We start from the raw sequence: 23,671 nt of genomic DNA, 5'->3' as shown, positions 1-23,671 counted from the left end.
AATCCGTTCAAGCTGTCTGTTGTCAAGCAAAATAAGGCGCGAAAATTCGGCGAAATTAATTAGCCCGTCCGTACAACTGAGCGAAGTGCGCACAAGATTGGGGATGACCGATTTGTGGGAACAAACATATAACGTACGCAGGGTCGCAACGTAGTTGCTTTGCGTATGAGTCGACAGGGAAGTAGGGGAACGTACCAAGGAAATAGCTTTGAGCAGATATATTCAAGAAGATAAGCTGAATGGCTGCTGGTTCCTTCGTGCTATCGAGTAATTTTTTGCATGTCGATGCGGCTCTCAGCCGATGGCGAGATTAGTCAGCTATCCTGTCGGATATATTATTATCCGGGAAGCTGACTTTCCTCGCACCAATCTAGAAAAGGGTTGACAAATCAATCCTTAGTCCAGTGAGCCCTGAGCTTAATTTAACCTCACCGTTGTTTCTCCATAGCATACGGACAGCACGTCGTCGAGCACAAGACTGCGTTAATCATTAATATCGGGGACGCGGAACGGAGCGAAGAACATGATAATGAGAATAATAATAAGCGAAAAAATAAATTAAAATAAAATGAAAAGTTACAGGGTAGAGATAGAGAAGAACATTTACACAGGAAATACAATATACAACCTGCACTTCAACACCCAGATCCGTACTGCAATACAGAAACCAAATGCAACTCGCTAAAAACAACAAATTGGTCGCATCGGAATACATTTTGCAGATTAATAGAGAAAGACGCCATGTAGATGGCACTGAACATGTCATAAAGGGAAGGAAAACAAACTAATCAAAGTCGTCCGCTATTAGAGCCTTCAGTTGGCTCAGCTTGTCCTCGCAATTGATATCCATTTTCATCAGAATATCCACACTAGCACTCTTGCTAATGAGCAACTGAGATACGAGCCAGAAATTGTAGGCTCCTCTAAAGAACCCCACCCCTTCCCACTCATCGCCATGAAGCTCTGTGCGAAGGGAGATCCACAACGACCGCCAGTGTTCAAGAGCGACCTTTATGCCACTAACAGTGGTCAACTCTTGTTGATTTGCGTTTCCGTTTCCAAATCGCGGCATCGACAGGTTTATAACCAGATGGATGTGAGCGAATATTACTGCGAATATTAGCTTTGGTTCCCCTGAGGAATTGACATACGCATGCTGTGATAAACTTACGGTGGATGAGTTGGAACATGTCCATTATCCCTAAGTGTAATTTGTTTGTGCAGTGGTCAACGAAAAAGGGCCGGACAGGCCCACTTTCCACGAACAGATTTTGAAAAGCCTGGTACACGGTCATCTCGCGGCTGAGTTGGAAGTTTGGCTCCAGGAATGGATGTCTAGCCACAAATAGAGATTTTTGACAAGGTAAGTCGCATTGAAGTTCACAGTTCGTCAATCTCGAAGGAAAGTTCTGATAGAATGGCATTGCGCAGTCGATCATTGATAACAGCGCCATCGTTCTCGATAATGTCAGCTAGAGAACAGCAAGCAACATTGTAGAAGTGCTACAACGGCAACTGACCTTATCCGACACTCTTTCTGGAGCCAAAGGCACTCATCCATTTGCTCTTCGAGGCCATGTCTACATTTTGTCAATCGCATTTGACGTGCAACCTATCCTACGGGTCAGATGGCTGATTACTGTAAATGACTTTCAACATATTCATCGGGCAGGACTAACCTTAACTATTTCCCCCAACCTAACCTCTACCATTCGATTCATCGCAGTCCTAGTTCCTCCCCAGTATTGTACCAAAAACATCAAATATCCCGCTTGGAAATTTTCAAAGCTCCTCCAGTCCGTCTTTACATCGACTTGACATTGGGTGGTCTTATATGATTGAGCAATATCAAAGTCTTGGGAATATACGTCGGTGGAGAAAACGTAAGCCTCTATTAGATCGAACATCTTTTTCGCAGTAAGTTTTTCGGTCGCATTCTCTGAGTACGTAGCTCCCATAAGGACCATGGCAGCAAGAAGCGGAGATGCTGTTGTTTCGGGATTGAATGTCGGCTGATGTATCATTGGACAGTTACATTGCCAGTGATCAAAGTAGAGGGCGATAAATTTTTGGATTCTTTGGGTCATTAACAAGGATCGTAGCTCTTGCGCAATCCCCATTGACGTCATATCATCAAATCCCAACTCCCATGATTTTGACAGGATCGACTGTATCAAGTTCGTCGAGTAATGACTTTCTGGCTCAAAATATGGGTCGGTTGAAGATGTTAGGGTAAAATCCTGAATGGAAGTCGCGGGTGGTTGAGTGAATGAAGTGGAGGTTTCGTCCGGATGAAATCGAGTACTGTTGTTGCATTGGTTAAAAAACTGAAGAAAACCGTCATTGTAAAATGCGACATCCACAGGCTGGCTCTCGATACCCGACTCAGGATGACTGGTATGATCGCTATTTGGCAAATTGGCAGCATTCCGCGTACTCATGGCTTGGTTCACGTTTCCCACATTATGGCTATGGCCACTCCCAGCCCAGGAAAGAGGTTGGGCTTTGTCATGGCGGGAGGGGAGATGGAAGCCTTTTATAAAGCTATCAGTGCCTCCATTGAGTAAAAACTTAACTGAGCCTCGCTCATAAGTCTGATCAAAGTCGTCAGATTTCGTTGAGTCTGTTGTCAGTTAAGAATATTATCATATAATATTGGGAATTAGCGCATATAACCATTCACAAGTTAATCACACAAGAATTAGGGACATGATATACCAGTTCTGGTCTCACTATCGTCACACGGCTTCGACATTTGACGAGTACATGGAATGTTCCTCTTCAAGCATGAGCTACAGGGACAAGCTCCATCACAACGTAACTTCATAGAAGTGCACTGCAAGTGAAAACGTTACTAAATCTGGGAGATCGTGAGGGGGGGAAAGAGGGAACTTTCAGATTCACAAGCATGACGTCTCCTGCCTCTTTGGCTAGTCTCCGGAATATGTCGATCCCCACGCTGGGGACAATCATTATAATGATCACGCAAGTTATCGCTTTAGATAAAATCAGAAACTGCAGAAAGCATTGGCATACGATGGATCTCACCAACGAGCGAACGCAGTGCCGCAAAATATACAGGAATACGGCCTTATTCCAGTATCTATGTTACATCTGAGCATAGCCCACCGGAGTCACAGCATAAAAACGCAATTGAAAGAGAAGGGGGGAGAATAGGGAGAGGCGTAGAGCACGTACGGCGGAGCTGGTGACGTTTCAGGTGGTCAACACGAGTAAACAAGCGGTCACAAACAGCACATTTGAATTGCTTCTCGGGAGCCTGCCTCATAATTCTGTTGAGGGACATGGGTATGGTGTGCCTGAATTGCGCAGATGCATCCAGTGCATCAAGCGGCATATGACTATGTGCTAGATACGAGAATAGGAAGAGACAATAGGTAGGGCTGAACAAAGTGGTGTCAGGATCAGTTAGCTCAACGTTGGTCTCCAGGCGCTGGGCACGTGGACTGATTTCAGCCCCTGAAGAGCTAAACTAGAACAGGCGAGCCACCGACGCTACCACTTTGTTGAGTCGCCGTGGATAATTCCAGCGATTCACAGCAATGAAGACGTTGAGGCTATGGATCTCCACGGGATTCGGGTGCCGTCACCTCTGTCAGGTTGCAATCTGTTGCCCATCGGGCCTCGCAAAACCGATCTTATATGTTCCTTCAGCCCCTAAAACGAGGATCCCCAGCTGCTGCGATATTGATCACATCTCAAGGCTTATTTATCGAGAGCTAGCATTTGTGGAAGCGAAATGTCCAGCACATTCGCAGACCTGCTTCCATTCCATCTACATATCCGCCCATTACTTCTTTCTTTGCCTAAAAATGATTGTCAGTATTCCTTTCCGGTAGGTGTCTATATCCCTTGCCAGTGATTAAACAGAACTGGTCTATCACCGACTCGGATTCGAAGTACACAGAGACGCAGCTCAAAACCCCTTTCCAATTTTGCTTGATTGTTCGACTGAGATGGATGATGTTAACCATTCCCACTCCTCTTCCAATCACTCGAACTGGGAGGCAACGGGTAACCACTTTCGTACTTTGGGATAAAACCTGGACAACGGACGACAATGCGACCTAAACTGGAGCTGTCTCTGGCGTGTGCAAGGCTAGTCACCAGATGTGTATATTGAAGCTTTATCGCCTCAGCGTATTCCGTAATATGCGCAGATATGGACTGCACAACAGTAATGATCAAAATCAATAATGAATTGTCCCGAAACGCGTCTAACTTGCTTAGGTATAACTGGCATGATTAGAAGTGAAGAATTCCCAGAACACCTTACAAAATGAGAATGGCGTCGAGCCTTGCAAATAAGTGTGTTGCAAATGACATACATTTATCCATCGCTTCTCGGTGCTGCTAATTGGGCATCTGGATCCAGATCCCTAACCCTAACCCATCAAGTCCTGACGAGCTTTGGCTATCTCGAGGAATGTTACTCCATGGATTCAACGATATCAGTTCGAGTGTCTGAAGTACTCTCGCCTCGGCATGATATAAGGCTCCAAACAACAATGGAGTAGCCCCATTGATTGATTCGGCTTCGATGCCTGTTCCTTTTTGAATCAAAATTCCAACTACTTCATGCCGAACTCCAACGTCACATGGGTCTTCAAGTCCTTCATCTGCACCGCACTTTTGTAAGACTTGTAAGAACCTTAGGCCCTGAATTCTGTAATGTTGTGGATTCGGTACTGGCCCACAGTTGCTGGCTTTGATATTCGTCGAGACCCTCTGGTCAGGTTACACGTTGGCTGAGTAACCGGCGGGGTCAGCCGACGTGTAGCCTCAGAGCTGGTTAACCAATCTTCCTCTGGCAGCTCCATGAAAAAGGGTACATACACCCTACGACATGCTTCAAGTGAACATTTGTTCCCTTGACAAGAAGAGAGCGGATAACCTCCTCGTTGTAACCAGTCGCGGCTACATGCAGAATTGTGTTGCCGGCATCATTAGCAAAATAGACGTCAGCCCCATTGGCTATCCAGCGTTGAGAAAGGTGTGTATTTGGCTGGTTCACTGCAACCCACAACGGGGTTGCGCCAGTGGCGAAGGTACTGTCGATGCCAGCACCTTGTTCGAGTAGGAGCAAGAGCAGAGAATCGTTTTCCTCGCGGAACGGAGTGTGCACCCGCAAGACATATTCCATCCAATACTCATCGGGTTGAAAGAGCGTGGTTGACCGCCTTTTGACCTTATATCGGGAGCACAAAGTTTCTTTGAATACATTAAAATGGGCACATCCCCACGCCCTAGATTGGCACCGACGTCAAGCGACTTTCTCACAACTTCGACATCGAATGCCGAACTGCCCACCGCAAGGCTGAGCCCTGACCATGTCGAACATTGAATCGATGGAGGTAGGGATTGAGATTGCTATAAAAGCGACTCTTTGCCCGAGAAAATCGGCTGATGCTTCTTTGTGAAGATAGGTATTGCGCTATGTAAAGTTTTATTTCGGTTGGTAAATCACACAGCAGCATGATTCAACGTTAGAAAATTTTCCTGCTTCAAATAATCGAAAACGTTTTTCTTTGGTCATCTCCTTCAAGGGTTGAGAATATGAACTCTTGGTCGCTGTTTGGGTGAGAAAAGGTCTATCATAACCTTCTCTTCCCCGACGAGATACTGTGTTTTGCGCATCCACCTGCTAAGTCCTTTCATATTCTCAGCAATATTCCAGAGGCTGTGGAAGTGCCATTGCTTACTGCTATCTTCCATAACCTATTGATCCTTGGTCCAAATAACCCTAAGCTTTGGTGCCGATGGTACACTGATGAGTATTTTGGGATCGAGCACAGGATGATTCGTTATAGATTCAGCAATACTTTTGATGAACATGGATGGAGCCAAATTAGCGGTCCTGCTATTGGCGTACGTCTTGTTTATTGACGGCTTTTCCTTGTGTTGTGTTGTGCTAACTCCACAAGTTGTACAGGTGATCTCAATTGAGCCTCAAAATTCCCTTTCCCGACCACAACCGCAACCACAACCACAAACACGACAACAACCAACGGCCGCATCTTCATCTTACCGAATCTACCTCAACCTATCTCACGCACTTCGTTTCTACACTCCACTAATTCACTCTCTTCGAGTTTGCAGTGCAGCTTTAGTCTGCGATCTGAGGATTAATATGGCGCTTTTTTCCCCATTCTGTCCTTTTACTTGTGGATACCTGCTTATTTGCACCACGCCAAACCCCTTACTGGTCAGGTAAGGCCTCAGCAAAAAAAATACGACCTATCTATAGGCGCTCGTCGACACCATGTGTGATGAAGCCAGAGTTCTGTCTTCAATCTCTAGAATCTGTAGCAGAACTTCGTGTGACTTGCTACCTCGTTGGGATTCCGTCCACTTTCCTCATTTCTATTTTACCCTTAGGTGATGACGCTTCTGCATATATGTAAATACATGCGCGTTTTCTTTCTTTCTTTCTTTCTTTCTTCTAATTTGGGAACACCAGTGCGGTATCCCGAACACCCCGCGGCCGGACAGCCGAGAGAAATAAGAGGAATCCTGTCTCCCACTACGGGAAGCGCATACCTTTCTTGTATACAAAAGTCTTCGGGGATTGTCTGGCGAATTCTCAAATAGCTGCATCTCGTTTCGACGCTCACCATACAAATATGGACAATGCGGTAGCGTTTTAACTTGCAAGGTAGCAGATTCATTGAGAATGGGAATCTGATGAGTACGTGCAATTTCTGCCTCGATAACCAACAGCATTACCGTTGGACGTCCCGTTGCTTGCCCAAACCAGCATTCAGGTGCTCTCCGTTCTTTTGGCAACTTTTCGCTTACATTCCTAGAGATACATTACACAGATACCACTCCTCCTTGGACACTTTTATACTCATTCAGCTTCCCTCTTCGTGCCATTTTCTATCCTCCATCATATACATGCTTTACTGGTGCCCTGGTCAAGTGAATACTGCGGTCATTTTCTATTTAATTTTTCCTGACTGACCGGGACGCTTTACAATGAAGAGACTCCAAACTCGACAAATCATACTATACGAGCCGCAATAGCAGATACCAACTGTGCCGGTGCGTCAGTTTCTGAGTTTTCCAATGAAATCTCTGGTGTTGGATTCGACGTCTTCCAAGGTATATCCCAAAACGCGCCCATAGAAATCAGTTGTCTTACTAAACAGGACATCTCGAATCTGTTGGCAAAGTACGAAATTTCCGCACTCGGCTACAGGCCATACATTGCATGGAACGGCTCCTAATCCTGACCCCCCTTCTTCTGGAATCAAGGTGAGTTCGTGGGCACCATAGCGAGTGGAAAATATCGGCATCAGATGCCTTCGTGATAGGCTTCTCCGGTTACAAATTCTGGTGTTTGCGGTTGCAACAGTACAGCTATCACGCACCATTATTGACGTTATTTACTACAAGCTGAAAGGCTCTCCTATTTTCAGAAACAGTTGGCCTACCTTTCGCGTGTCCGCAAGCCTGCGGACAACTACTCTCGGTGCTTTATGGTAATGTCGACTTTCCTTCAGGCGCTGGCAGATGGCCGTTGGAATACTCTCCATTTGTATTCTCATATTCTGTACTGGAATGTAGATAATGACGGAATATGCCTTAGTTTACCACACATAGAAATACGTACATGCTCGACTCAGACCGGTTACGGAGTAGAATTCTTTGGTGCTCTCCCCGCTGCCAAATGTCTAGATGAAGTCTGGTGAATGGCGACAGCCCAGAAATGTTAATATCTTTTCCTCGACGGAAGATGTGCGGATAATCGAAATCACCATGTTGTACATATCTCAACATCTCCCAATTCACAAAGACGAAAATTTTCTCGGGGTATTTGGCTGGCTGGCTGCTCTTTTTGCGCATCTCATTTACGGTTTCCCGTCTCATGGATGGGTTACGGATTTATCCGTGCCGTCTTTGTGTGGGCGAGTTCAAACACATCAATTACTCAAGTATGCAGCCTCACTACAGTTGTGTATTGCTCTGATATGTATTATTTCACAGGCCATTTGCATCTACCAGAAAGCGTTTTGGTGATCCACCTATGCCGATTCAGCAGGGTATCTATAACGGTGTGTTGTTCCCTTTCCTGACACCAACCCAACTTGTTATCGTTGCTGGATTTATCTTTATACTTTTCCAATGAATTCTAACAATATGTTTGCTCGGCTTCATTGCCTTTTGAGCACTATTAAGCCACCATCCTCCATGATATCACACAATCGACAGCGATGTTCCCAATATTGTCTCATTGTCCAGATACACAAGCTATTCTTTAGCTATATTGACAGAGTTTTAAAGGAGAATGAATATCTGAACCATGCACGGCCCCCAAAATCTTTCGGGCCAACAGAATAAAACCAGCACATTAGGGTTAGAAGTCCTATTACCAGCCTCCTTAAATACTTTGTTGAAATATATGTTTATTGAATATATCCCATTCCGAGCTGGGCTATACCAGTCGATTCCAAGTCGAGGATGTGGGAGGCCCTAAGCCAATATATGTAGGAAAAGGGCTTCTAAAAACGGGAGACTTGAATATCAGCTGGGGCAAAGGTTGCTCTTTTTACTCTATTCGTTGCCCACCTACGCCGCTCGCCTGCTACGTTCACGTACCTTAATTGCTTCTACTTTTGTTCTAAGATTAATTACCCCTTACCCCTAGAACTATTTGGGGAAATAAAAAGGACGGATAATAGTAATGAGCGACAGACATATATTTGTATAAGGTGTATGTAGTGCACCGTCATACTAAACGTAATCCTTGATATTGCAAATTTTAGTCTCTAAAGCTGAGACAATTTCTTCCTTCCCCAAGTGAAGAGAAAAGCAGAGCGGCAGGCCAAGATAGAGTAAAATGTATAGCATGCTATTTATTCTATTGTACGAGGCAAATGGGTGTTGCCCGTTGTGGGATAGTTTTACCCAGAGAATGCATCAGTACAGTCAATCGCAGCTGGGGCGTAGACTGTCCGTCGCCTCATTAGTGCAAAAAGAAGCAAAAGAGATGTAAAATGGGCACTGTGATGAAATAAACGCAGTCAAGGCACCATCCACGGCAATGAGTTATCATTTCGCCCAGAAAGAAGACTGGGATTGGAGTGCTACCTAAAACAAGTTGATAACGGTTGGTATTTTAGGGATTTCATGAATAGAAATTGATGGGTTGTTAGCATTCGATATTCCCGGGGAGGGGTATTCCAACCAAAGAAGTCGTAGCAATCTAAGCCAGTGGCACGGGGTTGATGTATAGTGGCCGCCAAAACAAGAACGGAAAGCTAGTATCGTTGAGGACGAGAAGAATTTTCTTTTTCTTGCCAGACTATTTCAGTGGCATGTGGCAACCTGTCATCAAATATTCTTCACAGAACATTTCGAAGCATCAATTGGTTATAGATGCCTGCAACTCTACTGAAAATATATCCAACACCTGCGGGATCAACTGATCCCCCGGAACACGTCGCACCACTCAATGTGATGATCGACCCGACTTCACAAGCAACATGTCATAGGATCAACTACCAAAACGCCCATATGTACAATACATGTACGAACCTTGCAAATGGCGTAGGATAATAGTCGCTTTTCGAAGAGCCAATGAAACCGAACTTGCAACTTTTCAACGACATTGCCACCAGGAAGCTGAAACTCCACTTTTGCCCGGTGTAGATCTATCTCGAAGAGCGTATCGACTCACTTGCGCAAGTATAAGCAAGGCCATGCATCGACTTGCCAACCTGGCAATTCCAGTAGTTCAGCTTCGGAAACGGTGACATCAGCAGGGATCGTAAGGAAGAAATTGTTCAAAATATATCCTTCCTTGTCAAAGAAGAGAGAAATATAGTAACATATCACAATCCGAGATAGGGAAAATAGATCTAGACCAAGAGGCTATGTAACGGCATATCCCTTCTGTCTTGAAGGGATAACATGAGCAAGATAAAAGTAAATTAAAAAAATCCATGACGTTACAAAACCTATGCATGAAGAGGTGGGAGGTAGCGGCTAAGTAGCCGGTGCCAGACCAGCAAATGTTGATACATGTTCACCGGAGGTACACACGCCATGAGAAGTGACTCGCATCCATGAAGTGGTCACTTGCGTAAACAGGATCTCTTCGAGAGATAGTTGAGAAGCCACGCTGCTGCTCAACAGGCTGGCCTAAATATCGATCTATTCCCAGATTTGCGTGTGGGAAAAGAGGCGGTGAAATATTCATTTTGACATGCTTGTGAACATTGGATGCCGGGGAGACGTAAGAATCGCCACCTTAAACGATGTGTGAACCTGATTCAAAGGCTCCATTCGCTCGGCCGAGGATTGAATGCACTTTGGACAAGGGTCGAGATAGTGTCCTTCTGCCTCACCTACGCGCTGCGTATGCAGGAGACCCCAAGGGTTCACCCAGGTTCGTAAAAATTCGGGTGTCCCCGGCCCGATTGCCTCCATGCATATTGCGTAAATACGAAGAAATCGAAACATCTACCCTCAAAGACAAAGTCTTAAGTTCGAGATCAGAGATGATAGATTTTATAAACAAGAGAAGTAAAGTGACCACTGAAAGTGGGAATGAAAGAGGGCTTGAAAAAGTTCATGGTGAACGACCTATCAACGAATGGCATGCTAGCAATAACCTGATGCTACTGACCAGGGATGATTTGAAATGGATTATCATCGGAAGAAGTTGAGAAACGACTTCGGTCCTAGAACATGTTCTTCCTTCTACCGAGCGAAATAGCCCATCGAATGTGTCGAAGGCTCGGAGAAAATTCCAATGACGCCAAGCTTTGCTCGACGGCTCGGACGATCAAAGTCAATCATTCCTCATAGCAAGACACTCAAATAAGAAGCCCCATGAATTAGCTGCGAAAATGATTCTGCCCAGGCATCCTAAGTTGGTTCACCCTGATGGCGAAGATCCTGTGTGTGGAATGACAAAAATGGCTGTTCTGATGCCCCAATTCCGTGGACCAAAGGGAGAATGGATTGCCGCAGGCCCAGTCAGCCCTCTTTAGTTGATTCGTTGGCAATGCCTGCCAAGGTGCTTGAGGATGAAGCCATGGCATGGGCCCTCCCCCTTGGTTTGGTTGTTCCTTTCGAAGCTCTCGGGGACTTTTCATTTGTTCTGTGGGCCTAAAGCATCAGCCATAAGACGGGCAGACCAAAAGTCGGATCTGAGACAGGGTCTAATAGCTTGGCGCATCTCGCTTGGAAGTCTGGTCAGGGTGAAAGCTTGCCAGGCATTCGGGACTTTCTTCTCCGACGCGGCTTCACCGAAGTGCGAGGGGAAGAGAGGTCAAAGCGGTGATTGGCATTGATACGCGCACCCGTTATGAAAAGCGCTAGTAGACGGGGCAAGGAGACGGGGCACAAATCCCGATAGATCATGCTTCCTGCTGACGACCTGAACATTTTGAGGCAATGATACTGCTTGTGGAGTATGAATGGGGGTTGTCGATGTTGTATTCCACAACACGTGATTTCTAGCTTGCTCGAGTGCCAATGCTCCGGCATTTCACACAGCATCATCAGGAAGACCTCAAACTGCGCCCCCAGGAAGGTTGCTTGGGGAAGACAGAGCCGAATTGAAGATATATATTCACTCTTCTTTGGCCAAGTCATGTGCAATTGCGGGTGTGATTTGAACGGTAAATGGGTTTCTGGGTGCCAGAAAACGGAAAACCTTGATCCAGATTCCAAAGGGATTTTTTTTTTTTTTTTTTTTGAAGAATCCTGGAATGAAGGCTTGGAGGCTCACATCATATGAAAGCTAATTTATGAATTTTATGATATTGAATCGAAGGAGGATATTTCCGGGATGGTCTTCCCTTGCTGCGCCCACAGCATGCTTTCTTACAAACTCTCTGTGTCTTGGTTATCAGCATCCAGAACACCTGGGAAAAACCGCTAGACTCCACTCTCTCCATGATTCGGCGGTTGATTTACCCCTTCCACGTGAGACGGGCGTTCACAGTCAGAGATGGTCGGCTTGCCTTAAAATAGAATGTATGGCTGGTTTTTGCCTGCTCCATGCAAGTTGCAGATCCCCCAATCCCTGTTAATTTCGTTTAAAATACAGTGGTTGGTTTGGAAACAAACCAATATGTCTGTTCAGGAGTGAATCAGTGCCGACAGACTATTGTTATTACGAAATGATTCTCAATAACTAATTATCAACATCTCTCCAATACCACATTGTGCCGTCTTGGCTTAAGAGTCAGGCATGGGATCCCGCAAATTACGCACTTTGTGCGAACAAAATCCCATTTTCAGAGCTTGTGCCACTCTCCCAAGAATTTGGGGATTTGGGGTTCAATTTGGAGAATTGGACAAATTGGGCATATGAGAAACATACACTTTGGGGGGGGGAGACGAGTTGAGGTTTGAAGCAACAGCGACGCCAGCAGGAATCTCTAATCATCTACAAATAAATCAAAGTGAAATCGATGATCACTTTTGGGTCAACAAGGATGAACTCCCTGCCGTGAGAGGGTTTTCCTGGACCTTCTGGAACTCCTCCAGCAAGGTTTATTTCAAAGGCAATTTCGGAGCCCCTCACTCAAAATCGTTTAAAAATCTTGGATGCCAAGTCCGGGTCCACCCAGCTTTTCAACTACACGAGTTAGCGATTTGTTATGCGGTCTGGTGAACATATTTCGCAGACCTCATAAAGTGGAAACGAAGGAATACAGGTCCAGGGATGTTCATTCTCAGCACGGATATCTCTTCAAAACCCCTCGCCAAGCCGGGGTGGGAATGTATTCGCAATTCAAACAGAGGAAATTGGATTTAATTCCACGATGTGTAGCTTGGCTGCGATGGTCCAGTGAGGCGCAAGTGTGAAACATTATTATCGGCATCTATTGCGCAACAATATACCAGTCCAGAAAGCATTGCATCTCAGAAATCAGGTCCAAATACCGAACAATGCTAAGGAATATTCATCAATTGAAAAATGCCATTTTCCACGGGTTGATGCAGGGTTGATCTCAAAAATCCAATGAGACAAGTTGACAATGCAATTGTCACCACCTCTGTGACGGGTCGGGCAACAAATTCCTGAATTGAAAAAGGGCCAGCCCTTTCGGCTCGGAAATTTGAGAGAGTTTGATAGCGCTCGTGTTAATAACCATGGCGCCATGTCGTGCCATGGGCTTGGATTTTTTGTTGGGAATGGATCAGGTACTGTACATGTTCAGGAGTGTCCAATAAGTCATCGTACTAGTGGCCCAGCGCCGTCAACCCCGCTTTATACCCCTCTTCTTCCTTGATTTCTCTCTGATCCAACATCCATTCGATGGGCCAAAATATATGTCCTAAGCCTTAAACATTGAGGAGAGGGCACGCTGCAGTTATTATGAGTACGGTTTTACATCTTCAGAAGCAGAAGCATTCTTTTGTATATCTAAAGTTTTAAAGCTGTCTCACGCAATCATTTCCTCTATTGTCTACTGCGAGGATCCACCCACTATCCATCTTTCTTATCCGTCCAAAATCATCAACTATCTCACAATGCTGCAAGACAATATCTTCATTACATTCACATTAAAAAAAAAAAAAAAAAAAAAAAAAAAGTGGAATTGCTCTTTGAGCAGAGGATGGTGGTCAATATGATTTATCATACCTCTACGCTGATAAAAGAGTGGATGGAGGATTAACAGATGGAGCAGATGAAATGGCCTGCACAAAGTCCTGATTTAAATTCTATTGAGGATCTATGAACAATCATGAAGCTCCACATATCAAAGATAAGACATCAAATACAATCCAAAGCAGAGACGAGAAGGGAATTCCAATTGATATGGGATTCGATTACACGGAAGGAGATACAGGCTTTAATAGACTTCTTTCCTCAAAGGATGAAGGCTGTTATTAATCCTAAGGGTGAATCAACCAAATATTGAACAAGAAATTATGTTTGGGTATTTCCTATTGATCTTAGCTATCTGCGTCATATAAATATCAACATATTCAGTACTTGGTTGATGTTTTATTTGATATAAAGAGATGATGGGGAGAGCCAATATTCTCCGCGCCGAGCCACTACTTACGATGACCACCGCTCTCAGCTCTCTCCGCAGTCAGACTGGCTCGAGCTGGCGGCGCTGACGGGCGAGCGGGTGCAACCTCCTCCTGTGTCCACTGTCCAGGCTTCACGGGACAGGGCACGCAGAGCAGCCTTCACAGGTGGAGCACGCTTCCAGGACACGTGGGATGATCGTCCCATGCGCCAGTGGTGCCGCAAAGGCCCATTTTTTCGGGTTGGTTGTGGGCCGGACTGCCACTAAGTCATCACTGGTGCCACATTTACGGGCTGACGAAGTAAGCAGGGAATCTCCTTGCTGCAACATCTTGCTTCGGCGAAGATGTTATGTCATATCGCTTGCTAGTTAGTTCGATAGGCAGTTAAGTATGGCTTTCAGTTTTCAGCACTCAGCTGCAAATTGCTTTGATGATGTGATGAAGTGCTAGAAATTCGTTTGGCGATTGGTGCAAAACCTGAGCCAACACCCATGCAGCCCTGTAACCCCCCAACCCCCCAAGAAGAAAAAAATAAAATAAAATATAACCCGCCCTCGGAAAGACACTTGCCATGAAAATCGGAAGTGATCAATAAAAACACGAACGCTGAAACATCAGAGCGTCTGCTCTTGGGCCTGCGCTAACTGCTGATGATCGTCTTTACGCCTCTGGGCCATGATGGCGCAGGGATCGCCGTGGCAGGATGCGCCTTTTCATCAATCAGAAGATGGCCAAGTGGAGATCACCTTATGCATCATCTAACCCCAAATAGGAACACATAAACGACAAAACGCTCATCGTTGAAGAATTCTCATCAAAAGGATAGCCTTAGAATAAGCAATGACCTTCAGCCACTGCATTTTAGCTAAAATTACCTCCCCTTAGCTTGATTCCAGGATGCTGATCTCGGGCTATGATCTCAATCCCGCCAGTCTGGCAAGAATTGTCTTGGAAAATGGGGGACGGATTTGAGGTTTTGCGTGAACACCATATCTGCCGATACATTATCAGTTTGCAATTCTCCGCATCTGCCATGTCAAACGGGGATTCAATCGGAAGCCATCCGCTCTTGCATGCTCAAGTGGTCATGCCTCATGTTCATGCATTGGCTGCTACAATTCATCACGACAACGACCACCGCCATCACCATCGCCATCACCATCACCATCACCATCACCATCACCACCCCCACCCTCAGCACCAGCACTATCATATTGAAATCATTAGTTAGAGAACACGAGAAAGAAGTTCTGATGATTAAAACCACGCTATCCTGACGCAGCTAAGAAAGGCGGGAGTCAAATACGGGAACTGGAACAAGCTTTCTCATTGGTCTCACTTATCGGAGAAATTCCACCCCTCAAAAGCCCCCCAGCCTGTATCAGAAATATGGAAGTTCCCGCAATCATGCTGGTGCCGAGATTGGACCCGTTTCTAAAACCAGTCACCTGCATAGTTAGATAATAATCACAATATCACAATATTAGTTAGTTCGGACCAAGCAAGTTGTTGAAGGTGGGGAAAAGTGAACACAGGTTCAGGCAGTGATTTTCTCCATAACAAGCAACAAAGACACCCAGCAGCAAATCCCTAACATGGTTCTCCGGCTTGTTACTGGCTACCGAAAGGAAAAGAAGAAGAAAAAAAAGTTTCTCCTTGATAGAGTTGTACTCAAGTTTCTTTCGAAGAGTATTATCCGCCCAGTTGTGGGAGTAAATTTTCCTGACATTATGAAAAGAAGAGAACTTGAGAATCAAGCACAGGAAAAGCTCTGAAAGAAACCAATACCCCGGAAGTCATGTCCATCGTGCAATCTCTGCTGTAACTCGTTATCAAGTTCGATATTATTCATCTTCGTAGAATCTTCCCTACTTAGCATAGCGTGAAGAAACAAAAGCTTCGCCAACACATGGGTTCCCATGCATGCATGCACTGCGTCTCTGGTGTAACAAAGCCCAGCGTGGACAAACATACAGCGTAGGCCCGTGTAAAATACATTCGTTTTTGAGTTTTGTGGGAAGTTCCTGCTGGGAAATGAGGCCATCATCGATCAGGTTGGCGTTTCTCTGGGAAAAGTGAACAAACGCCTCAATCCCCCTATCCTGCCGGCAAAATTATGTCTGAACCGCCCATGTGGCTGTTGAGTGCGTCCACCACATAATTCATTTTTTGCGGGATTTCGGTGATCGAAGAGCGTTGGGGATGTTGCATTATTATTATATTTTTAACCCTTGCAGAGGCTTAGTTAGCCCTCAGATACGCCGTAGATGGGCTGAAAGCCACGGAAGTCATGGGAGCCTGTCTTCTCGTAGCTTTTAAATATCACATATCACGATATGGAGTGAATGCTGGTCTATTGTCTATTGGCTGAGACGGTTAGACTTTGACATCAAGGAACTGGTAAAGTTCCGATATGGATTATTATTGGCGTAAATCTCGCCTAAGAGGGAAAAAAAAAAAAAAATTATTTCCTAGCATCCTCCCCATCCTCATCAATCATCAATCATTATCAAAGATGGAGTTAAGCTTCATGGCCCATGTCACCATCCTCCTTTCTTGCGGGATCCCTTGAATGCCGCGGCGATCATAATTGCGGATGGAGCTAGCGCAGAATCATATCAGCTCAGCCCGCCTTGAGAAGTAAGGAAACCAACATTCTTCTCAACCCATATGATCCCCTGCTGGTGATCGTACGGGATCTAACAATCATCCAGTAAAAGGGAGAATGATGTTCGACACATTTTTAAGTCTCCAAGGGCAGGAAGGTTAGGGAGATCTGATAGATCTCTTGTCATCGGCGTGTCGCCTGCTGAAAGTGCCGCCAATCTGCATATCTGCATACATGCGGCTGTATTGGAGATAACTTATGCTGTCTGCAGGCGAGGAGAAGCTCAGAATGCTATGAAAAGCGCTTGGTTACACGAGAATTCGTGGCGTATGCTTTTGGGAGTAAATGAGGTTGCCACATGGTCATCGAGGAAGTTGGTGCTGTCGTTTCCGGCGGCAATCTGGATATTGGTTTCACGAAATATTGGATGGTTGGTGCACGGGCTGTATTTCTTTGTCCTCTTGAACGACAACTGCTCAAGGCAGACAGACCCGGCAGATCTCCTTACCTCGTTGATCTGTTTTCGATTGCCCAGGTGGAAAATAAAAATAATTTATGTCAATCACCTTCATATTTCCAGTTGGCTATTGGGATGATGGATCGTCGAAGATCCCGATCAATAATCATAATTTTGGAGAAGTACCGGCAAACTAATCCCAACCAAAGCATCTGAAACAGGACAAAGCACTCGTGAAGTTTTATTTGCAGAGTGGAGCATTTCAATGCCGGTCTCCTCCAGCTAGTTGTTCCTCGCTCTGACTTCAGAATGGCAGAACCCAGCGGGAAAAGCGTTAGAATGATTTGTTCTGGAAAACGGACATGGTCTGCTAAAAATCCAGCCCTGAACAACCAATAGTAGAAACCCATTTACTAGATTAGCCTGAACCGGGTGGGGGAGGAACAGGATGAGCAAAACACGAGCAGCGCCATTATTGTTGTCCGGAGGATCGTCGTCGTCCAGATAAAACAGAGCGTTTGCATAAAATTTCACTTTCTGCACATAAGAATCGAAGCATGAAATTTGTCAGCAAGGTTCGTTAGTTAGCACAGGCCTAAGCACCGTAATAATTTGGTGAGGAAGCCACCTGCAAAGATCGAGCTTATTGTTCGAACGACCGTGCGCAAGATGGAAATCTGAAACGTTGGCAGCAGTGAACCGTTTCTTTTCTCTCGACACCTCTTTCCTTTTCTCTGCCGTGCCGGCGGGAAGAGAAGTCCGCTTGCCCGTGTATTATCGTGCGCCAATTCCGTACAGTGAACAACGAAGCTAGTGTCTGGCCTAACGACGATCCCTTTGCCGTTCGAAACCCTGACTATGAAGCATGACATTGACCGAGAGCATTAACTATGCCAAGGTGTAATTCAAAAACGCCTTCGATGAGCTGCTGAAGGGTGATTCGACCGGGGAAACTCCAGAGAAACGTGCCACTTCCCTTGTGCGTCAGTTGCTCATGGTAGCAAAGCATGGTGATGTGATATCGGTGCATCAGGCCTCGAGGATGTTCGGATGCATGCTTGCGGTCCTCCAGTGGAACAATTCAACCCGCATGGCGGCATGGGCGCTCAGCCAGCCCACTATTGGCTGTTGCGGAGTTCATCGAACAAAGGCTATTCCTGTATTATTTTTGGAGCTGCAGTGTCTAGGGATTCCTGCAGCCCACAGATTGCTGCACCGCCTCCTCTCTGCCAAGAATGACCGTGGGCAAAAAGTGGCACCGCTGTCGACTATGGGCACTTTGCCCAAGGAGGCACGTTTTTGACTGGATAATAGCCGACTGAATCCAGAGTGATCTGTATGGCCTTGTTCGATCGAGCCATGGAAATGATTTCTCGGGAGAAGCGTGAGGATATTGGCCCCCTGTATGCTCATTCTTTCAATCAGGACAATCAGCTCCCTTCGACCTCAGACAAGTCAGCAAACAAGGAGGATCGTACGCAGGGATCAGAAGTGGGCCAGGCGAAGCAGGTCATTGATTGTTTTAATCATAATTTCGCCAACCCCTAGTTACCCCTGGTTTGGGGAAATTCAGCGTAATTCCGCTTGTGAACAGCAGGGTATGAGAGGTCACGAAGGGATCCTCAACCCCCGGTTTTCAAACAAACCTATTACATTCAACGCTGAAAAGAAAAGGAAATCAGACATTGTGATTGATAAAGTAAATGGATCAGGACACGAGCGGATTGGACCTTGATTTGTGGTATAGGGCGTAAACATGCTCAAGGAATGCCTTTTTTTTTTTTTGTGGCTTTGTTTTTTTCACACAAAAACTAATTTCACGTTCAGTCGGTTACCCAACAGGGAAATTTGTAAACTTCGAAAACCAACGAGTATTTCAAGGTTTGACTATGTCATCGAGAACAACTCTGTCTCATCCTTCGCGCCTTGAGAAACAAACCCCATCAGGATACTGTCCTTTGACGGCCCTGCTACATCCCTACCTCCCTCAGTCTGTGGTGGGTATTTTCCAAAAAAAAAAAAAAAAAAAGGGGGGTGGGGAGCCGGTGCGTGTTTCGCAAATCCCACCACCGCGTGCTCCTGCTGCTCGCTTGGGGCCGGATTCGATGTGCAAAGATTGGCCGTGTATTATTATTATTGACGCCAGGAGTGATGTGATAGTTGGTGGCCTGGGTACGAGATGAATTACAGGGATGATCTCCAGCAGCCGCAAAATAATCAGACCAGCCACTGCGCAACAGCCGCCACCATCCATAGTACCATCGATTGAGCATGTCTTATCTGCCCGTAAGAACTCCCCAAGCTCTCCCCGGAGAACGCCAATCGTCCAGAGTGTGTTTCGGCGCTGACGGGTTTATAGGCTGAGGCGATGGTGGGCCAATGCTGCTGCATAACGCAAAGAGGGAAAAAAAACCTTACATTGTCAATTGTTATTTATGCTTCACTCCGAGCCCGTTCGGTTTGGGTATCCTCACTTCTATGGCAAGATGTGTCCAATGGCATGCTCATGGGTTCGTAAACTGCCGCAAGCAAATCCACTCAGCTAGCGGTTCCCAGGAAAATCGAGCATCGCCGTCGGCGTCCCGTCCATTGTTGGTCTCCTGATCTGCGCTAAGGAGTAGCTTGAGGGGAGAGACGGATCGCCACGGCTGGTGAGAATACTGTTTCTCTTTTTTCCTTTTTTTTGCTTTTTCTTTCGTTTTTTTTCTTTTTCACTTCTTATACGCTATCATCCCGTTGGGGGCACTCGCTAACCGAGCCACTCAGTTCACCTAGATAAAAATGGGCCCGAGAACAGAGTTCGGCCAATGCATCGTTAGCCTGCTGCTTCTCTGGATTGCTGGGAAGCAGCCCTCGCTTGTTTTGCTTTCTCCCGTTGTTGGCTGCTGGCGGAGATCGACCATGGTCCTCGATGCATGGATTCGGCCAGTAGCAACAGGCGCTCCAAGCCCCACGAGTCATGTGGAGAGCCAGCTGCACCAGTGACGGAAACAGCCACGAGGTAGCTAAAAGCTTCCTGAGGTCGGAACCGAACCGTACATCGTCCTGTGCACGCATCTCGAAACCAGGGGGCGTCATGGTCACCGAACAACGGCTGGCATACCGCTGGTTCGATGGGGATTTGTCTCAACAGCAACAATGGATTTCCGATTTCCTGTCCATACCTCCTCCAGGCAGCAGTGACCCCATGTTTGCTATCACCGCTTTACCCAAAATCTAACCGCTTTGTTGCTGGGTGGAGGATCGGACAAGAAGCACGATATTGTCATCACGTTTGTTTGTTTGTTTTCTTTTTCTTTTTCTTTTTGTTTTTTATAACCAGCGTTCACTATTTTACACATTACAAGCCATGTGTTGACGCCCGTTCCAATGTTGAGGCATCTTCAAATAAAATGGCGGCCTCGATTTAGTTTCCTGTTATTGATTGGATAATAATACCGGATCATGCCCTGCTGAAGTCCGATGGTACGCAGTGGAGGTGGGTGGATACAAATGGTTATCTCATTCCCACACAAAGTTGGGGTCGATGCTCTGCGTTACAACTGCTTACATAGTACCGAGCCATTATCATTTCAACACCCCTTCTTCCCCTGCTACTGCCGAGGCCGCCAGAGGGGAGCAGAAAAAGCATCATCCCCACTAGTCTTTCGACCGCCCCTTTCCCCCCCGCTGGGTTCTGGAAGATCTTTGGACCTAGCGTTCGTCGACCCATGTCAGGCTAAAAACTTTCCTCATAATCCACCCGTCGCGGCCTGCACAAGCCTGACTAGGGATCCCATATCAACCTGCTCGGAGCCCTTGTCCTGGATTTCTGACCCTGTTCAACTCACACTTCTTCTCCTACCCTTTGACCATCCGTCCGCCACTACACATACAATACCGGATTTGATATACGATATATCCATAACAACAACTATCGTCAACTTTGGTCAACGTTTGTTACCGACGTCTTGGGCACAAAAATGAATTTATCCCACTTGGTGACCAGCTATCATAGCCCTCCTTCGACGTATCCACACTCAGGCACTTCGCAAAAGCGCCAGTCCTTGCAGAGCGAATCTTCATTATCTGTATCGAACGGATACTACGATCGCAATGCTTCAAATCTTGCATATGCCCGCTCTCCTCAACCACCCTTATCCCCACCTGTCGAAGAGCAGTCCAGATTCTCTCTTCCTTCAATATCGAGTTTATTGCAAGGAGCTGACCAACTCTCTCCTGTTCATGTAGCTAGTACGAATTCCGCTGCAGTATTCATGTTGATACACCTACTAAATTTCATGATCAGAAAAACATCGTCCCAATTCACTCTCAACTGGAGAAGTTGATTTAAAATCGCAGGGCCATGGAGCCACCCAAAAGCCCGTACACAGGCCGAGAATGATTTTACCACCGACCCCTCCCATGCGCCCAGGCTCCGGATTAGATGGAAGAAATCACTCTCCTTCCGGATCGTCGCCATCGTCTGCACACTCTCCCATTTCAGTAGCCAATCTCACAAGTTCGTCATCGGCGGACCCTTCCTACCAGCATCGGATGCCCCAAGGTCCGTTACCCCCGCAGTCAACCAGATCGTCCGTATCTCAAAATTCTCCTGTCTCTCTACCCGAAAAGCATTACGCTCCATCCTCCAATTTACCCACCAGCTCGACTCCATTCGCTTCCCCAGTTGAACCCCTAGCGAATTCTACGGAATATTATCACCGCCCATCCCATCCCCCTTCTTTCTCGACATCTATTCCTCTGGCAGCCCCGCCAGCGCAACAGCACCATCACCATTCGATGATCTCAACCTGGCAACACCACCACTATTTTCCACCGTCAAATACGGCTCCCTACCCACAAAATCATGACAGGTATATCTGTCGAATATGTCACAAGGCGTTTTCTCGGCCTTCTAGTCTACGGATTCACTCGCACAGCCATACCGGCGAAAAGCCATTCAAATGCCCGCATGTCAACTGTGGCAAGTCATTTAGTGTCAGGAGTAACATGAAGCGACATGAGCGGGGTTGTCATACAGGCAGACCTACGCAAGCAGCTTTGGTGAATTAAGGAGACTGAAGAACACTAACAAGTTCGCTCTCTGGCTTACAACTCAACATGACGAGCTCGAATATTGGATATGATGCTGGGAGGACCAGCAGTCCCATTATTGTTCCTGGAACGGCAAGATACCAATTATCTTTAGAACTATCTATTTCTCTACTGTTTTTTTATCTTTGGTCTTGAATTTGAAACCCGATCCGGAAATTCTGTTCCCAATAATGTGAAAATGAAACCGCCTTCCGCGAAATTAGAATCCAGACAGGCTCTAGCTGTCCGAACCCAACCCTCCAGCCTTCGAGACCCTCCATAACCGTGGGTAAGGGCGAGAGGACCAAGGAGCCAAACTTTCGACGAAATGATGCAGAAACCTCTGGATCTCACAATGATATAGCCCAGCTGCTGTTGTGAGAATCAACAACGATCTATATACTCGGCGTCGACAAATAGATGGTACTTGTCTTGCACAGGGGTCCAAATATCTCCAAAAGAATATAAATTATACGAGCTCAATTTCACTACTAGCACGTTCCGTCCAACGTCTAAACCGACAAAGGACGGAAATCCCCGGGACAATTAACGTCTTGATGCGTGCTAGAAGAGAGTTGTTGCACTGAAACGAAAGAAGAAAAATACAAAGAGAGGGAGAAACAAAAGTGGATCTGGGGACTTGCGTAGATGCATGGAGCCCCGATAAAGGAGAAATAGAAAGCGGAAGAGGCATACACTATCTCATGTGGTCACTCTTCTGGGCTAAGTTATAGAAAACAAATTTTGTCACGCCCATTTTCACGCCTCAGATGTATTATTATTATTATCTTTTACCCTTCTCCGGTGTGTTTATCTATCTTCCTATTTTTCCAACAGAAGCATCCCTCTTCCCTTTGTTCATTTTCCACTTCTATTATGTATTTATGTTATGTATATATTTATCCAATTTTAAACACGCGAATCATTTCCCACCTATTCTGAGTCACAATTTTTAATATCTCATTTCCATTGTCTTTGGAATAAACTGTCGACAAGTAGTTATGCCAGCGCCGTCTTTCAAAACCCGTTAATGAACAGTGAATTTATTTTGCGTCTTATTTCTGAAGAAAGCTTTTAGGCGCTCTCTCAAGTTCCCAGTCGACTGGACGTTGGCAGCCTGCGGAGGGAAATGAGATGGATAACCTGCTGCTTGCTCGCAGGAGGCGAGCTAATGACGTCGGTACTGCACACACAAGCATGCAACATGCGATGCATGTCCACGTATACTAGTATTCGAGCCAAATTGAGGATCAGCAACAGAAGAGCGAAAACAAGCTTCGTATGGAAGAGAACTGGACAGGGTAAAATAAGAGCCCGGGTGTATATACTACCTATACATACCTCTATATTGAGCACAGGCTCCTATAGCAGCTGCTAGCTACGATATCGTGTGACTTTTTTTAATCAAGTTGCTGTTAAGGGCCTTCCCGCGTCCAGCATGTACTCATTAGATTCTATCTAGTCAGCTTCCTGATTGATTAAGCTGATCGTCAAGCCTGCCA

At 46.0% G+C, this 23,671-nt stretch overlaps 6 protein-coding genes across 6 annotated transcripts; 3 read left to right on the top strand and 3 right to left on the bottom strand.

Annotated features, from left to right (window-relative positions):
• Positions 1–784: 784 nt before the first annotated feature.
• Positions 785–2,755, bottom strand: HCBG_02918 (uncharacterized protein; the record flags this gene model as incomplete). The annotated part of the gene is made up of 5 exons (XM_045429967.1): positions 785–1,134; positions 1,172–1,458; positions 1,521–1,612; positions 1,680–2,623; positions 2,719–2,755. 5 exons carry the CDS (start codon positions 2,753–2,755, stop codon positions 785–787), a joined length of 1,710 nt encoding a protein of 569 aa, XP_045289862.1.
• Positions 2,756–4,758: 2,003 nt separating this feature from the next.
• On the bottom strand, positions 4,759–5,164 carry HCBG_02917 (uncharacterized protein; the record flags this gene model as incomplete). Its single annotated transcript, XM_045429966.1, has 2 exons — positions 4,759–4,769; positions 4,858–5,164. 2 exons carry the CDS (start codon positions 5,162–5,164, stop codon positions 4,759–4,761), a joined length of 318 nt encoding a protein of 105 aa, XP_045289861.1.
• Positions 5,165–7,089: 1,925 nt separating this feature from the next.
• On the top strand, positions 7,090–8,315 carry HCBG_02916 (uncharacterized protein; the record flags this gene model as incomplete). Its single annotated transcript, XM_045429965.1, has 4 exons — positions 7,090–7,125; positions 7,443–7,711; positions 8,011–8,078; positions 8,308–8,315. 4 exons carry the CDS (start codon positions 7,090–7,092, stop codon positions 8,313–8,315), a joined length of 381 nt encoding a protein of 126 aa, XP_045289860.1.
• A 1,968-nt stretch (positions 8,316–10,283) lies between these two features.
• On the top strand, positions 10,284–11,021 carry HCBG_02915 (uncharacterized protein; the record flags this gene model as incomplete). The annotated part of the gene is made up of 2 exons (XM_045429964.1): positions 10,284–10,689; positions 10,792–11,021. The coding sequence occupies 2 exons, from the start codon at positions 10,284–10,286 to the stop codon at positions 11,019–11,021; spliced, it is 636 nt and encodes a 211-aa protein (XP_045289859.1).
• Positions 11,022–19,791: 8,770 nt separating this feature from the next.
• HCBG_02914 (uncharacterized protein) lies at positions 19,792–20,344 on the bottom strand (the record flags this gene model as incomplete). The annotated part of the gene is made up of 1 exon (XM_045429963.1): positions 19,792–20,344. One exon carries the CDS (start codon positions 20,169–20,171, stop codon positions 19,812–19,814), a length of 360 nt encoding a protein of 119 aa, XP_045289858.1.
• A 711-nt stretch (positions 20,345–21,055) lies between these two features.
• Positions 21,056–22,148, top strand: HCBG_02913 (uncharacterized protein; the record flags this gene model as incomplete). Its single annotated transcript, XM_045429962.1, has 2 exons — positions 21,056–21,326; positions 21,382–22,148. 2 exons carry the CDS (start codon positions 21,056–21,058, stop codon positions 22,146–22,148), a joined length of 1,038 nt encoding a protein of 345 aa, XP_045289857.1.
• Positions 22,149–23,671: the final 1,523 nt, after the last annotated feature.

The sequence above is a fragment of the Histoplasma capsulatum genome (genome assembly GCF_000150115.1).
Source record: "Histoplasma capsulatum G186AR genomic scaffold supercont2.3, whole genome shotgun sequence".
Lineage (NCBI taxonomy): Eukaryota > Fungi > Ascomycota > Eurotiomycetes > Onygenales > Ajellomycetaceae > Histoplasma > Histoplasma capsulatum.
This window is presented reverse-complemented; position numbering and strand designations above follow the sequence as displayed.